Raw genomic sequence first — 21,608 nt, forward strand, 5'->3', positions numbered from 1 at the left:
GCTTGGCCTGCTGTGTTCATTCAGCTCTACACCTTGTTATAATGAAATTGAACATTTGGGTTAACAAATACATCCTTCATTTTATACGAATCACGTCCTTGCCTTCATAGGTCAGTGCATTGAGTATAGGAGTTGGGACATCATGTTGCGGCTGTACAGGACATTGGTTAGGCCATTTTTAAGATACTGTGTTCAGTTCTGGTCTCCCTGCTATAGGAAAGATGTTGTGAAACTTGAAGGAGTCGGAAAATATTTACAAGGATGTTGTCGGGATTAGAGGTTTGAGCTATCGGAAGGGACTGAATAGGCAGAGGCTTGTTTCCCAGGAGCATTGGAGGCTGAGAGGTGACCTTGTTAAAGGTTTAAAAAAATCATGAGGGACATGGATAGGGTGAATAACCAAGGTCTTTTTCCCATGGTAGGGAAGTCCAAAACTAGAGGGCATAGGCTTAAGGTGAGAGGGGAAAGATTTAAAAGGGACCTAAGGGACAACTTTTTCACACAGAGGATGGTGCGTGTCTTGAATGAGCTGCCAGAGGGAATGGTGGAAACAGATACTATTACAACGTTTAAAAGGCATCTGGATGGGTCCATGAATAGGAAGGGTTTAGAGGGATATTGGCCAAATGCTGGCAAATGGGACTAGATTAACTTAGGATATCTGGTCAGTGTGTTGGACTGAAGGGACTGTTTCTGTGCTGTATAACTCTATTACTGTGAATCAATACTCCTCTGTAGAATTGTGTTTCTGGCTACTATACCATTTAAATTCTTAATGCATCAATCAATACGAGATCAGCTTTAACATTTATGTAATATTCAGATTCTCTTGTCTAAAATGGAAATATTGAGTCGATATTTATTTTAGGCTCATCAGCTTTGCTCCAATTTTTGAGATGCCCATTTCTTAAACTGCAAATATCAAGCTGTAATTGTAACAGCAAAAGAGTGATGCCTGATTGTCTGATTGCATTTCTTTTGTGATGCAGCACTGGGGCCTGTGGAACACAAAAAGAGAAGCACTAACAAGTGTTGTCTGCTGACCCCTCCACCACCTCCGATGTTTCCACCACCTATTTTCAGGGAAAGCAAAAGTCTTGTGAGTACCACCAAGTTCCTTTGTGTCATACCCATCCTGCTATCATTGATGCTAACCGCAAATATAGTTTCTGCCTTTAACTGCCTGCTATTTTGCTGTTTGTTTAAGCTTTGGAATGACCTTTGCAATTTTCGTCAGTTACACGGGGTCTATCAAATGGCAGCTGCTGAAATATTGCTACAAATTCCAATGTTAGATTATACACATTCTGAAGAGAAGTATTGCTGCAACAGGTTGTGAAATGCTGTTTGCTTTGTACATTCAGTACAAATTGTGGTGTGTCATTTCTTGTTGCTGTTCAGCCAATTTCAATTGTACATAATTATATTGACTTATATAGTAACGTTATAAGCAAACGTCTCATGACAATAAAGTACTGAATATCCTGCTGTGGAACTGAGCTAAACATGTTACAAGAGTCTCATATTTGCTGCATGGTTTATAAGCAATCAGCAAATACTTAGTATTCCTGGCAAGAGAGAAGAAAGCACAGCTCAGCTGTAATGATGCTGTAGCCAAATTGCCTCTCAACAGGTATTGTTTAGGTTTAAGCATAAAGAAAAGTCTTATATAAAATTACAATGGTTTGCTGGTGTCATACTTTGAGTCAGGATCTTCAGGAAAGAAACAAACTAAAGTCATAAGTAAAATTTGACATGGGTTCATCAAATTAGTGTGCCATGTCACGCTATGTCTGGGAAATATGCAAAGTCACAGACTGTCTATTTTATATTAACAAATTATAAATATTCAAATAGGCTGGCTATTATATAATAATTCCCTGTGTCATATTCTAAAACTAACATTTCATTTTAAGCCAAAAAAGCTGCAAGTAGCTTTTAAGGGGTTTTAGTGACAGCATGTTTGATCTGATTGAAATACTCAAGCCCAGCTGAGATCCTACTGGGGACCATGTTATAACCATAATATTCTCTGAGTTTATATCAGGAAAGATAGAAAGGTGCCAATCTGGTGTAGCACTGAATGATTCTCCACTATGAGTTATTTGTTGTCACCTGAGAGTGACAAATCTCAAAGTTGTGTTCTGCCCCCTCTAGTACTCTAAAATATCTTTGCTGAATCACACTCAATGCATTGTGTGATTAGCTCCACTCCTAAGAAGAGAAATTACATTTAATTTTCGATTGTTCTGCTGGGTATTCAGGTAGTGCGTAAGGTAAAGTTGCAATAGTCTTACAGACCATAGGATTACTTTCATTGGAGACTGACACTGGTGGTGGTTTAACCTGATGGTCACCATATCTCAGGCAAGGAGAGAGGTTGAGAAGGAGACCCCTTCATGGTAACCTCAGCCAGTGCGTGAACTGAACCCATGCTGTTAGTGTCAATATGCATCACAAACCAGCTGTCCAGCCAATTGAACTGAACTGACTCCCCTCTCCCTAATATGTGGTACTATTCCATTGGAAGATCATTTACATTTCTGGAGGCAGGGAACTGCTGTTGGATATTGTCCAGCACTTATTACAGAGCACCATGGAATATCATGAAACATAAATTGGCTCTGTTTTGTGTTGGACTACTTGAGTCTGTTTATATTGGCGATTAATATACTTAATTTGTTAAGCCAGGGTGTGGGCTAGAGGAAACGTCTATAAACCAAGCAGTTGTTGTAAGCTAAAACTTGTAAGCTTGGAGCAGGCATTTTTTTTAAAATAGAGGTCCTACACAAAGAAACCGATATATTATGTCTGTGTAGCTCAGAGATGTAAAATATACAACAGCCATCCTTTGACAAGTCCAAAACTGGCCAAAAAGTCAGGCTAGAGACTGACACAGGGTGAGACTCAGGAAAACCAGGTTTAAATCTTACATGAAGGCAAATTATTCTACCTGCTAGCATTTAATTGGGCACTGAAAATATCTTTGTTTTTGTGTAGCCATTTTTCCCTGTTGACGTAGGATTTCTTGGTTCAGCCTGTTTACCAGCTTCAGTTACATGTTATAGGTTTAAAAGTCTTTTGTCTCCTGTTGCAGTTGAATATGTGAATTATACTCATATGAGTGATTTTACCTAGTTTCATTGGCTTGGAGATACCGCCAGGTTCCTGTTTATAGTGCAGTGTTTAAATGGATTCTTCTAAGTATTTTTAGATATTTTTATCTGGTAGTGACCAGCAGTTACAATGGAGTGAGAGATGCACTGACTGGGTTACTTCAAAACTTGTTACTGGAAATATGACTGTTTTGAATGAATTGAATGTAGGAAATCAATGCAAACGATGGGAAACCTGAAGTAGCTGAGAGATACTGAACTGTGGTTAATGTTCAATGCAGAGAGAAAGAATAAATACAGTTTAAACACTAGCTAACTTAGGGAGTTTTGCAACTTAAAATCAGTAGCATTTTGAAATGCACCAGCACTTCTTTCCTTTATGACTGAAAGTGATTGAGCACCTAGACTGAGAAGGAGGAGGCAGCTTCTCTTAACATCAATGCTTCCTAAATCTGACTCCACTGTAACCCTATATTGATGCTTCAAAATTGGTAAGACCCCAGACACCAAGACTAAACTGAACAGGATAGTAGCTTTCAATACTGAATTATTAAAGTTAGCACATTAAAGATAAGCATCCACTTTATCATATACTGATGTAAACCTGTGTTTAAACATTTGTTTTTATGATAGCTCATGAAAATGTTATCTGAATCAAGATAGCATGCAACTAGGAGTATTTAAATAGCACAAATCAAGACTGTATAGCACAAGATAAAGTACAGAAGGATAGAATTCACTCATTTTAGCTTATAAGATCGATTTAAGCATGAGAAACTCAGTTGGCCGTGCAATATTTCTACTACCTATTGAAACGTTGGCTGCGGCTCACTTGGTAGTATCCTCACCCCTGAACACAAGGGGCTGAACTTACCAAGGAAGGAAAAATTCCACCTAAGGTTCCAGGTTCAAATCTCACTCCAGTTCTTGGGCACTGAAATGTTAGTTGACAGTCTAGTGTTGTACTGAGGGAAGCTGCGCTGTCAGAGGTGCTACTTTTTGGATGCCATCGTTGTCCCATCAGTCTGCTAAGTAAAAGATCCTCTGCTATTGATTTAAAGAACTGCAGGGTGTTATCTTCAATGACCTTGTCAATATTTATTCAGTTGTTGTTATATGTGAAGTTAAACCAAGTCCACACAACACCATCCTCTAAGTGTAGAGATCTATGGAGCCTGCTTGGTCTATTGTGGTAGAGGAAAGTCACTTATGGGTCTCACTAGAGGATGCCCTTGTATTGAACCAGAATAGGTTATTGCATTCCATTAATGAAAGCCTACAGTTCTGAGAATCTATCTAGATTATATAAAGGCAAGTATGATTAGCCTATTGTGTGCATCTAGCACAGCAGAGTGTTACAAGTTACAATGATATAAAAGACATCATTGCAGTGACTATGAGGAGGACCCGAATTTAAACCTCACTCCTTTGTGACTGTAAGCTGTTCTGCCCATACAATATTATTGTAGCAGACGTTTTTAAGACATTCCTCAATATTAACCCTTTTACACCCTTACACTTTATTACAACAGTTATTACACTGCAGTTTGTAGGAGTTTGCTCTGCTCAATTTGGCTTCTGGATTTCCGACATTATTCAGTGACTACCCAATCAGCACATCATTGGCTGTAAAATACTTGGAGTGTTTGGTGGTTGTGAAAAACACTGTATATATGGAAGTCTTCATATGGTATATCTTGCAGCGCCTGCTGACCTTTACACCTGGATTTCCAATGATTGGTAAAAGATCGAGTTTGTGATATAAATTTCTAAAACCACATTGAAATGTTTACATTCAAGTGTAAATTTGCTACTGGATGCTCTAAACACATTGTTTATAGGGATAAAACTGCTACATTATCCTCTCTAGCAGAGTTTCGACATTGTACTGTAACATTTTTTTTCAACATGTTAAGAGAATAGAGCTTTAAAATGAATGATCACTGGATCTACCTGAAGACTTTCAGCAATGCTCTGCTATGTTAGATACACACATTATCCTGATTATATGTGGCTTTATGTGATCTGCATGGACTCAGAATTCAAAGGTATAACTAAAGTTTGGAACTAAAAAAATCATTACAGCTGTTTGAATAGCATACTTTCAAAGTTCTGTTAAGCACCAATATAAAAGATAAAGTTTCCATAGTCTTACCAGACCATAGAGCTGCCCTCTCATTAGAGAGAGAAAAGTCCTCACTGCTAGTTAATGCAGGGAAGAGAGAACTCAGCATGGATTAATAGTTAACCTTCGACCCTGTATGATCTACATCCGCTCTAGATAGTGTATTTACAAGCTGGGTCATCTGAAAAGTGTGGATGTATTTTGAAATCCACATTTTCTTGTATTGAGGTTCCTATTTAGGATTCCATTATACTTATTTCTCTATAAGGCAATACTTTGTATCAGTCTGTGAAGAGTAGGCCATGTTGAACAAAGTTTACCTTAACTGGTCATTTTTTGACAGCAAGCACTGAACAGGGACTCGTAAGCATTTTGTTTGTGTGGGTGATTTAGTCACATCCATGGCCATAAACCAATGACTGTTGATCTAACCACTTTCTCTTTATTTTTCCTTGCCTGTTCCCCTTCCCTTTCTCAATCTGCTAGTCCCCAGTGCTGCAATGCCTTTAGCTTGGTGTCTTAATTAGCAGCAAGTCAAAGTTTTCTATCATTGTCCCAAATAAAGGCAAATACTGCAAATGCTGGAAATTGAAGAAAAACACAGAATGCTGGAGAAATTCAGTAGGTCTGCTTCTTATGGTATGACAGTTCTTCAAAACAGAGGAGAGTCATACTGGACTCAAAACATTAACTCTGTTTCTCTCTCCACAGATGCTGCTAGACCTGTTGAGATTCTCCAACATTCTGTGTTTGTTTCGTGTTATTGTACTTGGGAGTTTTGAATTGTTTGAGTGACACACAGGAAGAATTGTATGCATATTGAGTCAATTTTAAACTTGGGTTCATTACTTAGAAGAGTTGGAAAGTTCTTGGAAAGAACTCTGCTTCTGATCTCACCCTTCCCCCTTAAATTTACACTGTGTTGCACCATGTACTTCAATCCTAATTTTTATAAGTGGTTATTGCAATGGATGACCTTTGAGTAACTAGACTAATCATTTCTTGAATGAATAAATTAATTTATTTATGACATTTTCTGTCATTTTTTTATTTCTTAGCAAGAAGAAATAAATTTGAAGAGTTTACCGTTGGAAATAAAGACAACTGAATCTTCATGTAAAGTATCAGTTGGACCTCCTGGACCACCAGGCCCCCTGGTAAGCTTAATAGATACTTTTGGATAAACTTCAAGATCCCAAACTTTGCTGGTCTCAGCTAGAATTTGTACTGCTATATTTAAAAATAGTGCAATTTGCAGGTATTTGATTTCAGCTTCACTGAGCCCTTTTCTCTACCTCAGTCCCAGGCAGATTTTTTTTTGTTAGCAAGTGAAGATGGTAATCTTTTTGATAATTTGAAATCAATGTTATTCAATATTATTAAATCATATCAAAATTGCACAATGTCAGACAATTGTAGTAGTTGCTTTAAAATTATCAGTTCTATTTGGAGATGTTTGCAGTACGGAGGTTAAATCCACATATTCAATCCAATATTAAAGCGGCCTATCAAGGAACAGTGGGGGTGCTTGGACCTCCTGGGTTTAAAATGTACAATTGGTGGAAATTGACGTGTTTACAAACTGACTGAAGGTTGATGAGTGAACTTTGCTTCACTAACCCACAACCCAGATTTAGGATCTGGTCTTTCTTTCACTTCTGCACAATAATTTAAAAAATGAAACAGGACCCTGTGTTTAAAGTTACTTAAATGTCAAAGGTACCAAAACTAATTCAACATTTCTGTTCATCAGTAAGGAAACTTTATGCGAATATTATACACTTCTCTTTCATGAAGGACTTAGATGAACAACTCAATCATTAAAAGTTTGAGGCTTTTTGCAGTAACTGCAATTACTGCTTGAAGACTTTGAGAATATTTGATATAAACAGTAAAATGAAAATGATATACACAGAGCACTGTGAAAACATCAACATGAATAATAATGACTTTATGATATATGTTCATGTATGGAGAATCTGAAGGAAAGAATTAGGACCTGAAAGAATAAAAGAGCAGGATATGAACAGTATTTCTGCAATGAAGTAAATCATATGCAATGAAATTTTTCCCACCATAAATTTCCAATGCAGGAATTTTCCCTGATGCTGTAACCACATTAAAAATGAGATTTTGTTAGTGTCTTTTGCTGAACAATTTACATGTAAAATATTTTGTGTCTTGATATTTGGGGACGGAGCCCAAAGGGCTAATGTGTTGTGTGATGGTATGCACTAAATACATAGTATTTCTAGGTGTTGATGTCCATATGATGACAGTTTCATTAAGTAATCATTGGTTCAGAAGTCAAAGGATGAATTCTCTAACAATAATGCAACCTTTAAGTTTGTATGAATTTTTTTTAAAAATCTGTCTATGATTTCCTGAGGTGCTGCATATGGAGTGTAATGAGCAAAAGATTATCTTTTTGCATTGTATTTTAATTACACTCTCCTGCCAGTGGTGGTGCTAGGTTATCTTCAGTTTGTGACTCCAGGCTCCTCAGCCTTTATCATTTTAAATGCGCCTTTACTTTCCAAATAACTGTAGATTTTGCTATTTAACTGCAATGAAATGGAATACTGTCAACAGTTTTGTTCCCCTTATCTAGGGAAAGATACATTGGCATTGTAGGCAGTCCAGAGAAAGTTCACTGGGTTGATCCCAGATTTTGAAGGATTTTCTTATGAGGAGATGTTGACTCGGCTGGGCTTGTATTCATTGAGATTTAGAAAAATGACAGGAAATCTTAATAAAATATACAACCTCCTTTGAGGGTTATATAGTGTAGATGCAGAGAGTTCTTTTTACCGTTGTAGGAGATCCTAGGACCAGTGGGTATAATCTCAGAGTAAGGGGTTGGCTACTTAAGACATTTAGTGAATTTCTTCTCTGATGGTAGTGAATCTGTGGAATTCTTTATTGCAGAGGGCTGTTGAGGTTGGGGTGTTCATTACGTAGAAGGCTGAGATAGACAGATTTATAATCAGCAAGACAATCCTTGACAGTAAGGGTGCGTTCAGAGCAGTTTTGCCCAGAGTCAGTCTGTTGACTTATTTTAAAATAACAACCTGTTGTTGTTGGTCAAGGATGTTCAACATAACAGACAACTTGTGTGTGAATTATACAATGGCAGAAAGCCTCTGAAAAGTGAACATCCTCTCTTTCTTTACAAAGAAATATCAAAAAATGAAGATAGCTAGGTATTTTGACTTGCCATTTGACTATAAGCTGCTGCTTTTAACCAGTGAGAGACTGAAAAGTTAGTGTGCCAACTGCCCTGTCTTCAGTACAGAACTGAGAGGACTTGGAACAAAGAAGATTGGAGATCAGAAAAACTCATAAGAAGCAAAAGGACACCTCATTGAATCCTGTGGATTGGTGCTATTGAGTTGTGTTCTCCTAATATTTTATTCTCTACACATAACATCAATATTTTTGGTTTGTCCCTGTGTCTCTATATATGTGTAGGGTTTAAGAAGGGGTAGAGTTTCAGTTAGAGTGTTGCGGGTTGATCATTCATATTTTCTTTTCCTGTGATTAGCACTGATTTATTCACAATAAGTAGTAGTTTCTTGCTAAGTGTAGGAGCCTGCTCAGTGTTCTTGGTTAACATGAGGTCATCAGGCAGGAAACTTGGGGAATTTGAATATTTTGAGTGAATCTTTAACTTTTGTGATGACCCTCGGAGCAGTGGAGCTCAAGTATCAGTATATTTTCCCAAGTCTATCATGACAGAATCCTGACTTGAAAGTATGTCACCAGTCCTTCATCATGACTGGGTCAAGATTCTGAAACTCCTTACCTAACAGCACTGTGGGTATATTTTCACTATAGCAACATCAGTAGGTCAAGTCAATGTCTACTGCCACCGTCTCTAATGCAATTAGGACTGGGCAATAAATGCTGGCTTTTTTTATGATGCCCCTATTCCAGGAATAAATTCTTACAAATTTCCAGATTTTATATTTTCAAAGACACAATTTTAAAATAATTTAAATCAGGCAAGTCAAAAAATCACTGATGTTAGTAGTCAGGCCAGATTTTTGCAGAGTAGTAAATTGAAGTTTAATTTGATTTCATCCTCATCTGTCTCTTAAGTCTGCCCATAGTGGATACTGGGTAAGTAACTATAGAGGTGATATCGGGGTTGCATGTGGGATGTGAGGGCCTATCAGCTTTATACAAATGACCTGAATGCTCACTACAGCATTCTTCCTCTCTTCCACCTCTGTCGCTGCTTCCAAATCCCATGCCTCCACTCCCATGGAAAATCATGCAGTCAGAGGTCATTTCCATAAGTGGTCTGCTGAGTTTGGAAGATTTCCCTCTGTAAGCATCTCACCTCAATAACAAAAATCTGGACCACATATGGGCATGGCCCTTGCCATGTTGATTCAGTGGATTTCTTAAAAACAGATTAATGTTAAATAATGGACAGAGGATGATCATTGGAAAGCAGTAAGTACTAATAAGGAGATATGATTATGTCAGCTTGTAATTAAGCCCATTCAGTTAGTTGCTGCTTCAGTCCAAGTCTCAAAGAGGTTAAAATTAAAGGATAATGCAGAATTTTAAATTATAGACTTGGCTCATTGTCTTTGGTGCTGAAAATCTAGAGGAAATTATTTGGATTGATGATAATATTTCTACAGGTATAACAAGGAAATTGTTAAATTGTGAAATTACAAGGAAACTGTCAGGTAATTAACTTGCCCGAGAACAAACGTTGAAGTGTAATTCTTATGTGTTCATGGAAACTGACAAGATGGTTTAACCAATTAACTGGAATGGTTTTTGCCTTAAAACTGGAGAAAATACTGAAAAAACTGCCCTGGAAACATTGTACGGTGCAATAGACTCAAAGAGGTAAAGAGCCACTCTTGTTCCTGTGTTTAACCTCATGCTCAAAATCAGTGAGGATCTGGACCTGATGAGACACGACTCTAACTTCCATTCTTTTTGTCCAGACAAACACTTCCAATATGCATGTACAGATATGGGAATCTTGCAAATGGTCTACAATCTTGGAACTGGGGTCTTCAGTGTCTCTATAGGCAAGATGTGTATGCTGCTCCTTTGCATTTTGAGAATTCCCAGAAATTTGGTGCCCTTGTTAACACAACAAACTTTACTTTTATTAGTAACCATTGCTGTATTCAGCTGTCAGATAGTATAGGTCTTAACATTCCTTTCACTTCACATTTCTTTCTAGTAAAAATTAGCCCAAATGTGATTATTATAGTTCAAATAAAATAAACTAATAGATTTTGAAAAGTTAAGCATTCAGGTTCAAAAACAAAGTTGCTGGAAATGCTCAGCAGGTCTGGCAGCATCTGTGAAGAAAAAAATCAGAGTTAATGTTTCGGGTCCAGTGAACCTTCCTCAGAAGCCGGACTCGAAACGTTAAGTCTGATTTTCCTTCACAGATGCTGCCAGACCTGCTGAGCTTTTCCAGCAACTTCCGTTTTTGTTCCTGATTGACAACATCCGCAGTTCTTTTGGTTTTTAAACATACAGGTGTTGTGTGTGATATTTCCCTCGTATCTGAAAATTGATCAGAATGTCATGATGCCCTTATTTTAATTGACAGGGTCCACCAGGAATTCCAGGGATTAGGGGACCAAAAGGTGAGAACGTAAGTATCATGACATATGTTCTGTCTGAGCTTGTTATGCTCAGCCTTCTGGAATGTACATTGTTACAGACATCACTTAGCAAATTCAGAGCAAGAAATGTGTATGAACCATGTGTATTTCTGTCTGTTTTAGGGAGAAATTGGAAGGCCAGGAAGAAAAGTGAGTATGGCCAAAGCCAACACCAATATTTTTCATCATTTTTGTGGTCCCTCTATCACTGGAAATTAAAAATGATCAAAGATAAAATATGCTGTGATGTTGTATTAATGCTTCACCTAATGCTGCTGAAGTTATTATCCCATTCTCCTCTTAAATTATAAAGCAAAGTGTGGAATGCAGAACTCCCAATTATTAATGCTGCTCCACATTTCATTTTTGCTTGAATTTTCATTTTGTAAATTGGCTCGGCATCATTTTGTAGAATTTATTCAATTAATGAACAATGAATCAACCTTAATTGGCAGAAACATCCCATGCTCTGAGTGATGTGAGCTATGGTGAGATGTTCAGTGAGGCCTATCTTGATATCCAGATCATCACAATGTATCTTGTACACTGTTTTCTCAAGTGGTGAGGTGATATCCTTGCTAGGCACCAGTGAGTTACCAATTGGCATTTATCATTATTAAATGTCTTGTTAACACCTCAATTTGCCATGGGATGGGATCTTACTAAACTCGTCAGATGAACTAGCTGTCAGGAAAACCCGACATGGAAACAAGAGTGGGCTCATAGCGGGTTCAACATGTGACCTCCTCTGAACAACCTCCATCATGCCCACTGCCAAACTGCAGAGCCACCTGCAACATGTAGCCATCTATCATAGATATTGGCACTCCACTTGCAGGGAAGCATTGCCAACATCCTGATTCCTCCAATGCACTGGCAGCGTGCCATCCAAGGGTGGATTGGTCTAGCAGGGCACACCAGCAATATATTGGGTATAGACCCCACACAGGGACAGGAACCCATTACACAGTGATCCAGGCTATCTACTAGAGTTGCTGCCGTGTTCTCTTTCAGCACAAATTCACCTAGTGCCTACTGGCACGCTCACAGCATGCTTGCCCTGCCTTGACTTGCTTTGACAGTCGGTGCAGCCATACAAAAAGGCAGGTGGCCATGCTGTACAGCAGCCCACAGTCAAGGGAACGTATGTCAGTGTGCCGTGTCACCCTAGCACCCATATTGTATGGCCTCAGTGTTCACATCAAGCGCAGTGTGTTCACAGCAAGTAGTTCAAGATGTCCAAAAGTCTGAAAGAAGTAGCCTGCCACAAAGTCCATGGGGACATCCATCAGTCAGGGGAGTCCATCACAGTCAGTCAATGGCAGCGTCCCATACCAGTCCCGTGCTTCGTCCATGGTTTGGCATCCAGTCGGGGTGGCATTGAACAGGGAGCCAATCACAGTCAGCCCTTTGCCTTCAACTCCAATCCAGGAGTTGTGGCACATGTGTGCCCACCAACCAGGGGTCTGAGCAGGTGAGAGCAGATACTGACAGGGTCTGGTCACGTGAAAGGGTCAGCATAGTCATTCCTGTCACTTGAACCAACAGAAAGGCAGAGGATCTGTGGGAAGTGCGGGCCACAGATAGGCAATTGCAGGCATATGTACATGCCGATGATCTGGAGAAATGTGAAGTCTGTGGTGTTAACAGAATGGCACCGAGAAAGGAGAGGCTGATGGTGGGGGTCTCAACAAAGTGTTAACACCAAGGCTGGAAAACACTGACAAAACAAATGCACTCGTTGTCATTCCAATCATGATACACATGGACAGAACACAATGTTGTGGAGACAGGCCACAAAATGCCTTGCAATGGCTGCCATAAGTGAGACAACTTGTGAGGGAGGGGCCTGTATTTGCAACCAGTCACTGGGCACTCAAGTGGGAACAACATTGGCCTGAGCACATGATACCTTAGCAACAGAGGCATGTAGGGTCCATACTCCCTGCCCATCCTACAATATTGATCATTAGTGTGCTACACCTCCCTGTTACTACTGTCACTGTCACTGCTATCACTGTCCCTCAGATGTAGGCTTCTGCCAGCCAAACTGTGGGTAATGATGAGGGGGCAGGTGAATAATTGTCAGATTGAGTCAATGCCATGCACACACATTATTACCCAGATCCCACATTTATGCATTTGAGTGCTCATCACATAGCCCCAACCATTGTGCCTTGTTAATACCCATGGAGTGATGCCATAGGGTACAAAGGAGCATCTAGAGCCAACACAGAGACAGGGCCAAGCACATGAACGTGAAACGCAAGTAAAATTTTTTAAAAATTACGTATCATTGTGTGCGAAGGAATGTGTGGAAAGCAAACTGCTTACAGAACATTGCCAGCTATTGTACCCACAAGCCATTGGTCTTGCTTTTCCTCCCCTCCATCCCGCTGTGATGCACTGAGCTACCCGGCACTGCAGATGATGTGGAAGGACCCTGCACTGCACAGGAACTTGTTGGCCCTGGAGATTTGGTCAGGTGACCCCACGGGGTATTTGTATTTGGATAGGTCAGACATGCTGAAGGTGGTCTTGTCCAAGGAAAGTTGACCTCCTCATTTGGAACATCCAACAGTTGAAGGGAGGGGATTGGTGGGAGGCAGTGTGGAGGTGGAGGGCCTGGTCACCTCCACAGTGATTGGAGACTATTGAGGGGCCCTCCTCCTCCAGCTGGGTGCCTTGTGATATCACCATGTGAAGGGTCCATCTGGATTAGGGTCAAAGCTTCATCCTCCCCCTTTCACCCTAATTTTGGTCTTGAGGACCAGTGCATGGGCTGATGGAGTGCCGGTATACTGTTGACTCTCCAGTGGTCCCTGAGGGTGCACGCCTGGCACTCCATAGCAGCTGCCAACCTATCCTTGAGACAGACAGTCAGACAGTCGCAGGACCGGCTGCATCGCTCTAGCTCCTCAGCGATCAGGGTCCATGTCTCCTGGATACCTGCCTGTTGCTGCCGAATGAAGTGCCTCATCGTTTTATACCACAGGGCACTGTCCTGTTGGGGGCTGAGCAGGTGCCTGGTCTCTGACAGTCCTCAACTAGAGGCAGGTTAGAAGATGGACCCTCCAATGTGTTTGCACTGTCTCTGGGGAGGTAGCCTGCATCTTGGGAGCATGAGTCCACCTGCAAGACACAAGAGGCAGAAGGCACCGTGGCCGTTGGTTAGTGTGGTGTCCGATGCCTAGTTAATGTGACAGTTGAGGGGGTGACAAGTATTACTTTCTCAGTTTTGAGGTTATGGATGTCTCCCCATCCCCTCAGGAGCAGTCCCTGTCCTTTGCTTCTAGAGCGAGTATGTTTTCCTCAGAGGGTGTGAGGACATAGATACCCAGCACCCCACCTCCCTGTCCTATGTTGCTCTGCCCTGTTGTGGGATGTCTTCTCCTTAATGACACAAAGGGTCTGAATGTGTAAGACACAAGTTAGTGGTATGGGAGAATGGGGAGGGGTCAGCGAAAGTGAGTGAGGGAATGTATTACATGCAACAGAGAGTGTCAGAGCATGACTGTTTGTTGGAGGTGGGTACAGTTGCAGGGATAGAAAGTGAGGGAGCAGAGAACAGAATTTTACCCTGGCAAAGCTGAGAAGATCATTGACCTTCCTGCACTGCTCCCCAGTGCTTCTCACTTTGGAGCTAGCAGTGACCTGGGTGATGATCTCCAACCAGGCTGGCATGGACTGGTGGCGTAGCCACCGCTGCCAGACCTTTGGGAAGAAGATTCCGCTCGATCCTTCCTTCATCAAGGACTTCCAGGGCCCTCTCAGAGAAATTTGCCACCATTCTCCACCATCTTTCCTGACACCTTCCACAGCCAAGCAGCACAGCTTCCAGATGCCAGCACACTTGCAGGTGCCATATGGGTTTTGGAAGAAAGTGCAGATGGATGCTGGTCTTAGGGAATATCTCCGCTGAGCGATAAGCTTCTCTGTGAATGGCGCATGGTAAGATTAGATGGAAATCAAACATGGTTCTCACCATGAGCGCTGAAACACCAACTAATGCAACAAGCTTGGTAAGAATCAAATCGAAAACTCACTCGGCCTTATGAGAAAAATCACGCCAGAGAACTCGATACAACTCCCTCTTCACTCAAAAAAAATTGCAAAATTTGCAGGAACCAGTCTTGTGGATTTTTCTACACCATCTTCAACGGTGAATAATTTCCACGTGTCTTAAAACTGGACACCACGTTCAAATTACAATCTGACAGAACATTGTATGGTTTTACCACAAGATCATTTAACTTGTGTCTTATTGAATTAGCAGTATAATTCAGCATTCTATTTACCTCACAGCTAATGGGCATGAATTGCTGACTTTTTGCAACAATGTTACACTTAGCATGAAGGGGCTTTTATGGTACAATGGTTATGTTGTTATCTCTGAACTAGATGGTACACGTCAAGTTTCACCTGCCCCAGAGGTATCTCATAATATGTCTGAATAGGTTTGTTATGATTATTTGCACTTAGCTTGATACATTCTCTGTTTAGTAAACACACACACTCACACAATTGATTCTTAACTATTGAAAGTTGTTCATTCAAAGTGAAAGGTGTGCACTCAAAGCTTTTAGTGTGACTATTTTTTCTTGACTTTGTTTCAAATCAAGAAATCTGACTAGTTATTTAATATTTATTTTGAAGGGGAGAGCAGGGTTACCAGGCCCCCATGGACTGCCAGGGCCTGCAGGCTCACCAGGACCAATTGGGCCCAAGGTAAGAACTGTTGAGTTTCCAGACTGTCAGTCTCATTGAACACAGTCATAGATTAAAACAGATCCAACTGCTTCCAATTTATAAATGAAATTACATTTATCATAGAAACATAGAAAATGGGAGCAGAATTAGGTCATAAGGCCCATTGAGCTTGCTCCAACACTCAATGCGATCATGGCTGATCCTGTATCTTAGCACCGTTCTCCTGCTCTTTCTCTATATGCTTTGATGTCTTTAGTGTCTACTAATCTATTTCTTTCTTAAATAGTGAATCCCACAAATGAATGTATTTACCGGCCAATAACAAGCAAAAAATTGCTGAGCTACTGTATACGACTCCAACCTCTTTTACTTTTTAGAAAATAGCTGACTGGTTCATTGGCACTCTGCCGACATGAAAATTGTTCAAAGTAAATTTTGGACTGTGTGGGAACTTGTTTTAAGTTTAATGCTTAATTAGTGAAGTGTTCAGTGCTCTGATTGATTAGTTGTCAAAGGCAGTGCAACACAGTTGCAATGATACTTTTCAGATGCATTCTGCTGCTTAAACCTAGGGTGGAAATAATAGAAACCCTGATCATCATTTTCTCATTCTCTCTGGCTATGGGCAAGGTGCCAGAACATTTGGAGCATTATGTAAAAGAAAGGACAAAGGATAATTGGAGTTCAGTCATCCCAATCTCAACAATGGACAAGTTATTGGGAAAATTCTGAGCGATAGCATTGATCATTATTTAGAAAGACCTGGATTAATCTAGAACAGGAAAGGTTCTTTCTAACTAACTTAACTGAAATGTTCTGGGGAGGTAACAAGGAGGATTTTTGAGAATAGCACATGTGATGCAGTCTATGTGAATTTGAACAAGGATTTTAATGAGGTTAGCAGATTGATTAGAAAAGTAAAACCCACAGAATCCAAGGAAAAGTGACAATTTGGATCGAAAATTGCCTCAGGAAAGGAAATAAAAGATGATTATTGGATGATTCTGTGATAGGAAGGCTCCTTTCCTGTGGGGTTTCCACAGAATGAGGCATCTTGATTTTCAATATTATATATCAATAATTCAAACTGAAATGTAAGAATGTGATTAAGGGTTTTCAGATGAATTAAAAATTAGCCATGTCATCTGTAGACTGCGAGGAAATACCAAAGGACTTGTCAGGTCAATAGAGATGTGTCAAATTGGAGAAATGAGAGGTATTGCAGTTGGGATGGTAAATAGGCTAAGGAACACACATAATAAATACCAGAATGTTGAGAAAACTATAGAGACCTTGGAACACCACTCTATACAATCCTGATGGTAGCCGGACAAGTGGACAAAATGGTACACATGGAATATGAATTCTTCTCCTTTATATGCTGAGGCATAGCATATAAGAACAGAAAGGCTGTGCTAGAAATATATAGACCGCCATAAGTGCTAGACCACAGCTAGAATACTGTACCACATACAGTTCTGATCACTATGTTACAGGAAGGTTGTCCTCACCAGAGCAAGTAAAGAGGAGATTTACAAAGATGCCATTAGGAAACAAAAATTTTTAGGTATGAGCAAAGATTGACTAGGTTTGTGTTGGATTTTTTTGGAAGATAGGAAGTTGACGAAAGATTTAATTGTATGTAAAATTATGAGGTACCTAATTGGACTGGACTAAAAGAATCTTATTCTGTTAGGAGGGAGGTCAATAAACACAGCCAAAGATTTAAAATAATTAATAGAAGTATTAGAAGGGAATTGCGGAGAAGTGATAGGGCTTGGAATTCATTTCCTGCCACAGCGTTATTTTGGAATGTGCTTGGAAGTGCCTGATCTTGCTGACCAAGAACTGGAATGTGGGATTAGTTTGACTCACAGAATTATTATGGATAATGGCTACCTGCTTGCTTGTTGGCATAGAGACAATGGACTGAAATGACTCCCTTCTGGACTGTAAATGTCTGCAATTCTATGAAATTAAGAGAGTTAAGGCAGGAATTGGATCATTATCAGGTTTTTGTTATTTCAGATAATATACGCTGAATTCATGAACAAACCAGTTTTCTCACTGTGGTGAGTGCGGAGAATGATAATTATTGTACTGGGACTCTGTCCCCTACCTGACAGTGTAGCAATGCTAATCATCAAACCAGTGGCACAGTAATTTAGGTTTGATGAGGTAGAAAGAAGTAGCATGATTAAGAAGCAAACAAAGTATTAACAATTACAGAACCAAATTCAGTTGAAATAACACACTGTTGTTTCTATTACAGGCATCCATTTTGGGCAAGTCCTTTTTTTAAAGGTCACTATTATTAACAATAAAAAATGTAATCATACCAGCAGGATCTTCCCAATCATTGAAGGCAGGTTTTGCTATTTGCAGGGTAAGAAAGACCCCCAGAAAATGGTTCCAAGTCCAGTGGGGAACGTCAATGAATCTGACAAGAAAGCAATGCCGGAAATTAAAAAGACACTTTAGATCCTTGCAAACTGCTAATTCCTTCTTTTGCAACAGTGCTCACTGTATCTGTACCTTACCAGGGCCACTGAGGGTAGGGTAGAGCAGGAAGGGCTTTCTGACTGAAACTGGCAATTTGGGAAGGCTTTGATCAGTTGCATTTCAAATCTCCAGAGGCTGATGTTTGAATCATTTCTTCTACTTGAGAGTGATTTTACTGCTTGTCAAATGGTTGCCATCTTCTTCAAAGGCAATTCACTTTCTAGCACATCAGACACCTTCAGATCCACTTCCTTGTTGCCAATCTTCAGTAAAGCTCCATTTTCTATTTCTGATGACACGGAGAGTAGAAGGAACACCACCCCCAACTGCACCAGCAACTGAATGAGCAATACCTGCAGCACCAGGTCACCCCAAAGGTCAGATGGAATGGAATCATGGATCTAGATGGAAGAAGTTGCAGCACACCCACCCAATGCAAGCTCTAAAGGCAGAGGATCATCTTTCCTATGTTATGACCCACCAGGATAGAGCACTGCAAATCAAGGCCCACTATTCCCAGCATCATCATAAGACTTGGAGATTCTTTTCTAAAGAAAAACCACAAAGAGTGGGACTAGCTGGGTATCTCTTTTGGGAGCCAGTACAGGCACAATGGGTTTAACGGCTTCCATCTGCACTGTAAAAGTCTGTGATTCTATAATACGATATGATTCTACTTTTTTATATAGAAATTACTTAGAAATATTGTCCAGCAATTTAGTGTTAATTAGAATGACTGATTTCTGTTTTCTAATTTAAGGGTGAAATGGGTGATCAAGGATTAATGGGATTGCCAGGTGCAAGAGGACCAATGGGCCCTAAGGTTTGTATCTGCATCTCCTGTGTGTGCCTCTTAATGGCAGAAATGCTCAGCACAGTATTGAGTAACTAAAAGAAAGTAAATGTCTCTGGCAGTTTGGAACTGAACTAGATTGTGCAGGATCCGACACAAGCTTTAATTAATGTCGGGTAAGATACTGCCAAAATGATTGTTCCTCCAATAATTCTCATTGTTTTTGCCTTCGACTTTTCCGATAATCAAGGCTTTATTCCCTATGGATCAGAGTGTCTTTACACACACAGCATCAATTCGTGAACAGTTGCCCAAGGAAAGAGCCTTGCCTTCCAGCATGTTGACTAGCTTTTTCCTAATCTAGGCTAATGGTAGAATAAATGCTTATCAGTCGATGTAATTTCGGCTGTAAACTATCCCTCACTTTATGTAATTGTTTAGCTGTAACTTTAATTAAAGTTAGTACAGCAGATTTTATTTGGTTACAGAACGCCTCATTTATATTTCCATAAATACATACACATTAAAGTACATGAGGTTTTGCTAATTGTCATTATAACAGTAAATCCGGATTATCATCTGCAGTAGGAAAGTTTTATGTGACATTTCATCTAAAGATAACAAAGGGTGGAATTTTATCAGTCCTCTGGGACTGATGGTTTGTGGTGGGGCCTGTAAAATGGCAAGGGATTGTGGAATGTGAACCATCTGTTGTCGATGGTGGAGAATTAAAAGCCTCTTCCCCTTCCCCCACCCTCTGGCATTTTACAATGAGTGGACTTCCTGCTTTGTGAGGAAAATACAAGTTAATCCAATACACCGTCTGGGCTAGTTTAGAGGAGGGCCTTCCTATTTAAGAACTCTTTGGGGGTCAGCCCCAGTAGAAATGAAGACATCAAAGCAACTTATGTCTCCAAAGCCACTTACTTCATTGGGAGGGAGGTGTGCTTCTGTGGCACTCTGCCACGTGCAGTTCCACGACTGACCACTGCTCCCAATGGCCCCACTGAGTTAACCGAGTTAACAAGGTGTGGAGCTGGATGAACACAGCAGGCCAGGCAGTATCAGAGGAACAGGAAAGAAATGGGGGAGGGGAAGGTGGACTTTACAAGTTTCAAAATCTCCCCACCCCCGACCTCATCCCAAGACCAGTCCATCTCGTCCCCGCCTCCTTGACTTGTCCATCCTTTCTCCCACCTATCTGCTCCTCCCACTTCACTGACCAACCCCCACCCCTACTTCCTACTTACTAGCCTCATCCCTGCCTCCTTGACCTGTCCATCTTCCCTCAACTGACCAATCCTCATCTCAACTCCCTACTTACACTCACCTATACTGGCTTCATCCCCGCCTCCTTGACCTGTCCGTCTTCTCTCCACCTATCTGCTCCTCTATCCAAATTCTATCATCGCCTCGCCCTCTCTCTATTTATTTCAGAGCCCCCTTCACCTCCCCCATTTCTGAAGAAGGGTCCAGACCCAAAACGTCAGCTTTCCTGCTCCTCTGATGCTGCTTGGCCTGCTGTGTTCCTCCAGCTCCACACCTTGTTATCTCAGACTCCAGCATCGGCAGTTCCTACTATCTCTGAGTGACAGTTAACCGAGTTGTTGGCCCTTCAGCTGGCAATTCCTGCGGTCAGCCAGCCAATGTAAAAGCATGTGCTACTCCTGCAACAACCAATTAGCTTGTCACTGAAAGATGTGGCACCGATTCCCACAGACAGCTGAAGTGGGGTTGCCACCCAACCGCCCGTCTCCCACTTACCCTGCTTTCAGCAGGGCCCCTAACGCACAAACAAATGCAATGATCAAAAAAAGCACAACACATTTCTACTTCCCTAGGAGGCTAAGGAAATTTGGCATGTCCACAAGGATTCTTACAAATTTTTGTAGATGCACCATAGAAACCATCACAGCATGGTTTGGCAACTGCTGTTCCCAAGACCACAAGAAACTACAGAGAGTTGTGAACACAGCCCAATCCATCACGCAAACCAGTCTTCCTGTCCATTGGTCCCATCTATACTTCCCACTGCCTCAGGAAAGCAAGCAACATCATCAAAGACCCCTCCCACCCTGGTTATACTGTCTTACACCCTCTTCCTTTGGGCAGAAGATATAAAAGTTTGTATATACATACAAAAAGATTCAAGAACAACTTCTTCCTCATTGTTACTAGACTTCTGACTGGACTTCTCAAATTTTAAATTTAATGTTGATCTCGCTCTCTGTGCACCTTCTCTGCAGCTGTAACATTGTATTCTTTGCTCTGTTCTATTACCCTATGTACTTTGTATGGTATAATCTGCCTGTACTGCACATAAAACAAAACTTTTTACTGTGACAATAATAAACCAAGTCAAAATCTTGCCACCTCTACTCAATGCAGTACCAGCGGAGTAGAAGCTGAACTAATGATGAGGGAAAGGCTGTCCCAGCTAATCTTCAGAATCGGCTGGTGTTTGTTAAATGACCTTGTAAAGATCAGGGTCCCAATCCTAACCCCAGAAAATATTGTCTCCAACCAAGATTATAAGCTGACAATAGCTGGTTTCAATATTGCAACAATGCAGATCATTGTCTATATCAAGCATTGCTTCTCATGGCAGCAATGTTGTGCATTAATGTATCACAACAGCAAAATGCAGCTACCTCAGCTGTGGATTTGGTTTTCCTCATTGTACAACTTCTGGTTATACTTGCAGACAAGTTCTT

At 40.6% G+C, this 21,608-nt stretch overlaps 1 protein-coding gene across 1 annotated transcript in view; it reads left to right on the forward strand.

Annotated features, from left to right (window-relative positions):
* The window catches only part of colq (collagen-like tail subunit (single strand of homotrimer) of asymmetric acetylcholinesterase), a 93,142-nt gene that overhangs the window by 17,445 nt on the left and 54,089 nt on the right, over positions 1-21,608 (forward strand). Inside the window, exons 2-7 of the mRNA XM_048613929.1 lie at positions 990-1,099; positions 6,300-6,398; positions 10,835-10,879; positions 11,013-11,039; positions 15,546-15,617; positions 18,862-18,924. Of these exons, the coding sequence (XP_048469886.1) occupies positions 990-1,099; positions 6,300-6,398; positions 10,835-10,879; positions 11,013-11,039; positions 15,546-15,617; positions 18,862-18,924 (416 nt within the window). The remainder of the gene's footprint in view (positions 1-989; positions 1,100-6,299; positions 6,399-10,834; positions 10,880-11,012; positions 11,040-15,545; positions 15,618-18,861; positions 18,925-21,608) is intronic.

This window comes from Rhincodon typus, chromosome 2 (genome assembly GCF_021869965.1).
Source record: "Rhincodon typus isolate 14 chromosome 2, sRhiTyp1.1, whole genome shotgun sequence".
NCBI classification, from domain to species: Eukaryota; Metazoa; Chordata; class Chondrichthyes; order Orectolobiformes; family Rhincodontidae; genus Rhincodon; species Rhincodon typus.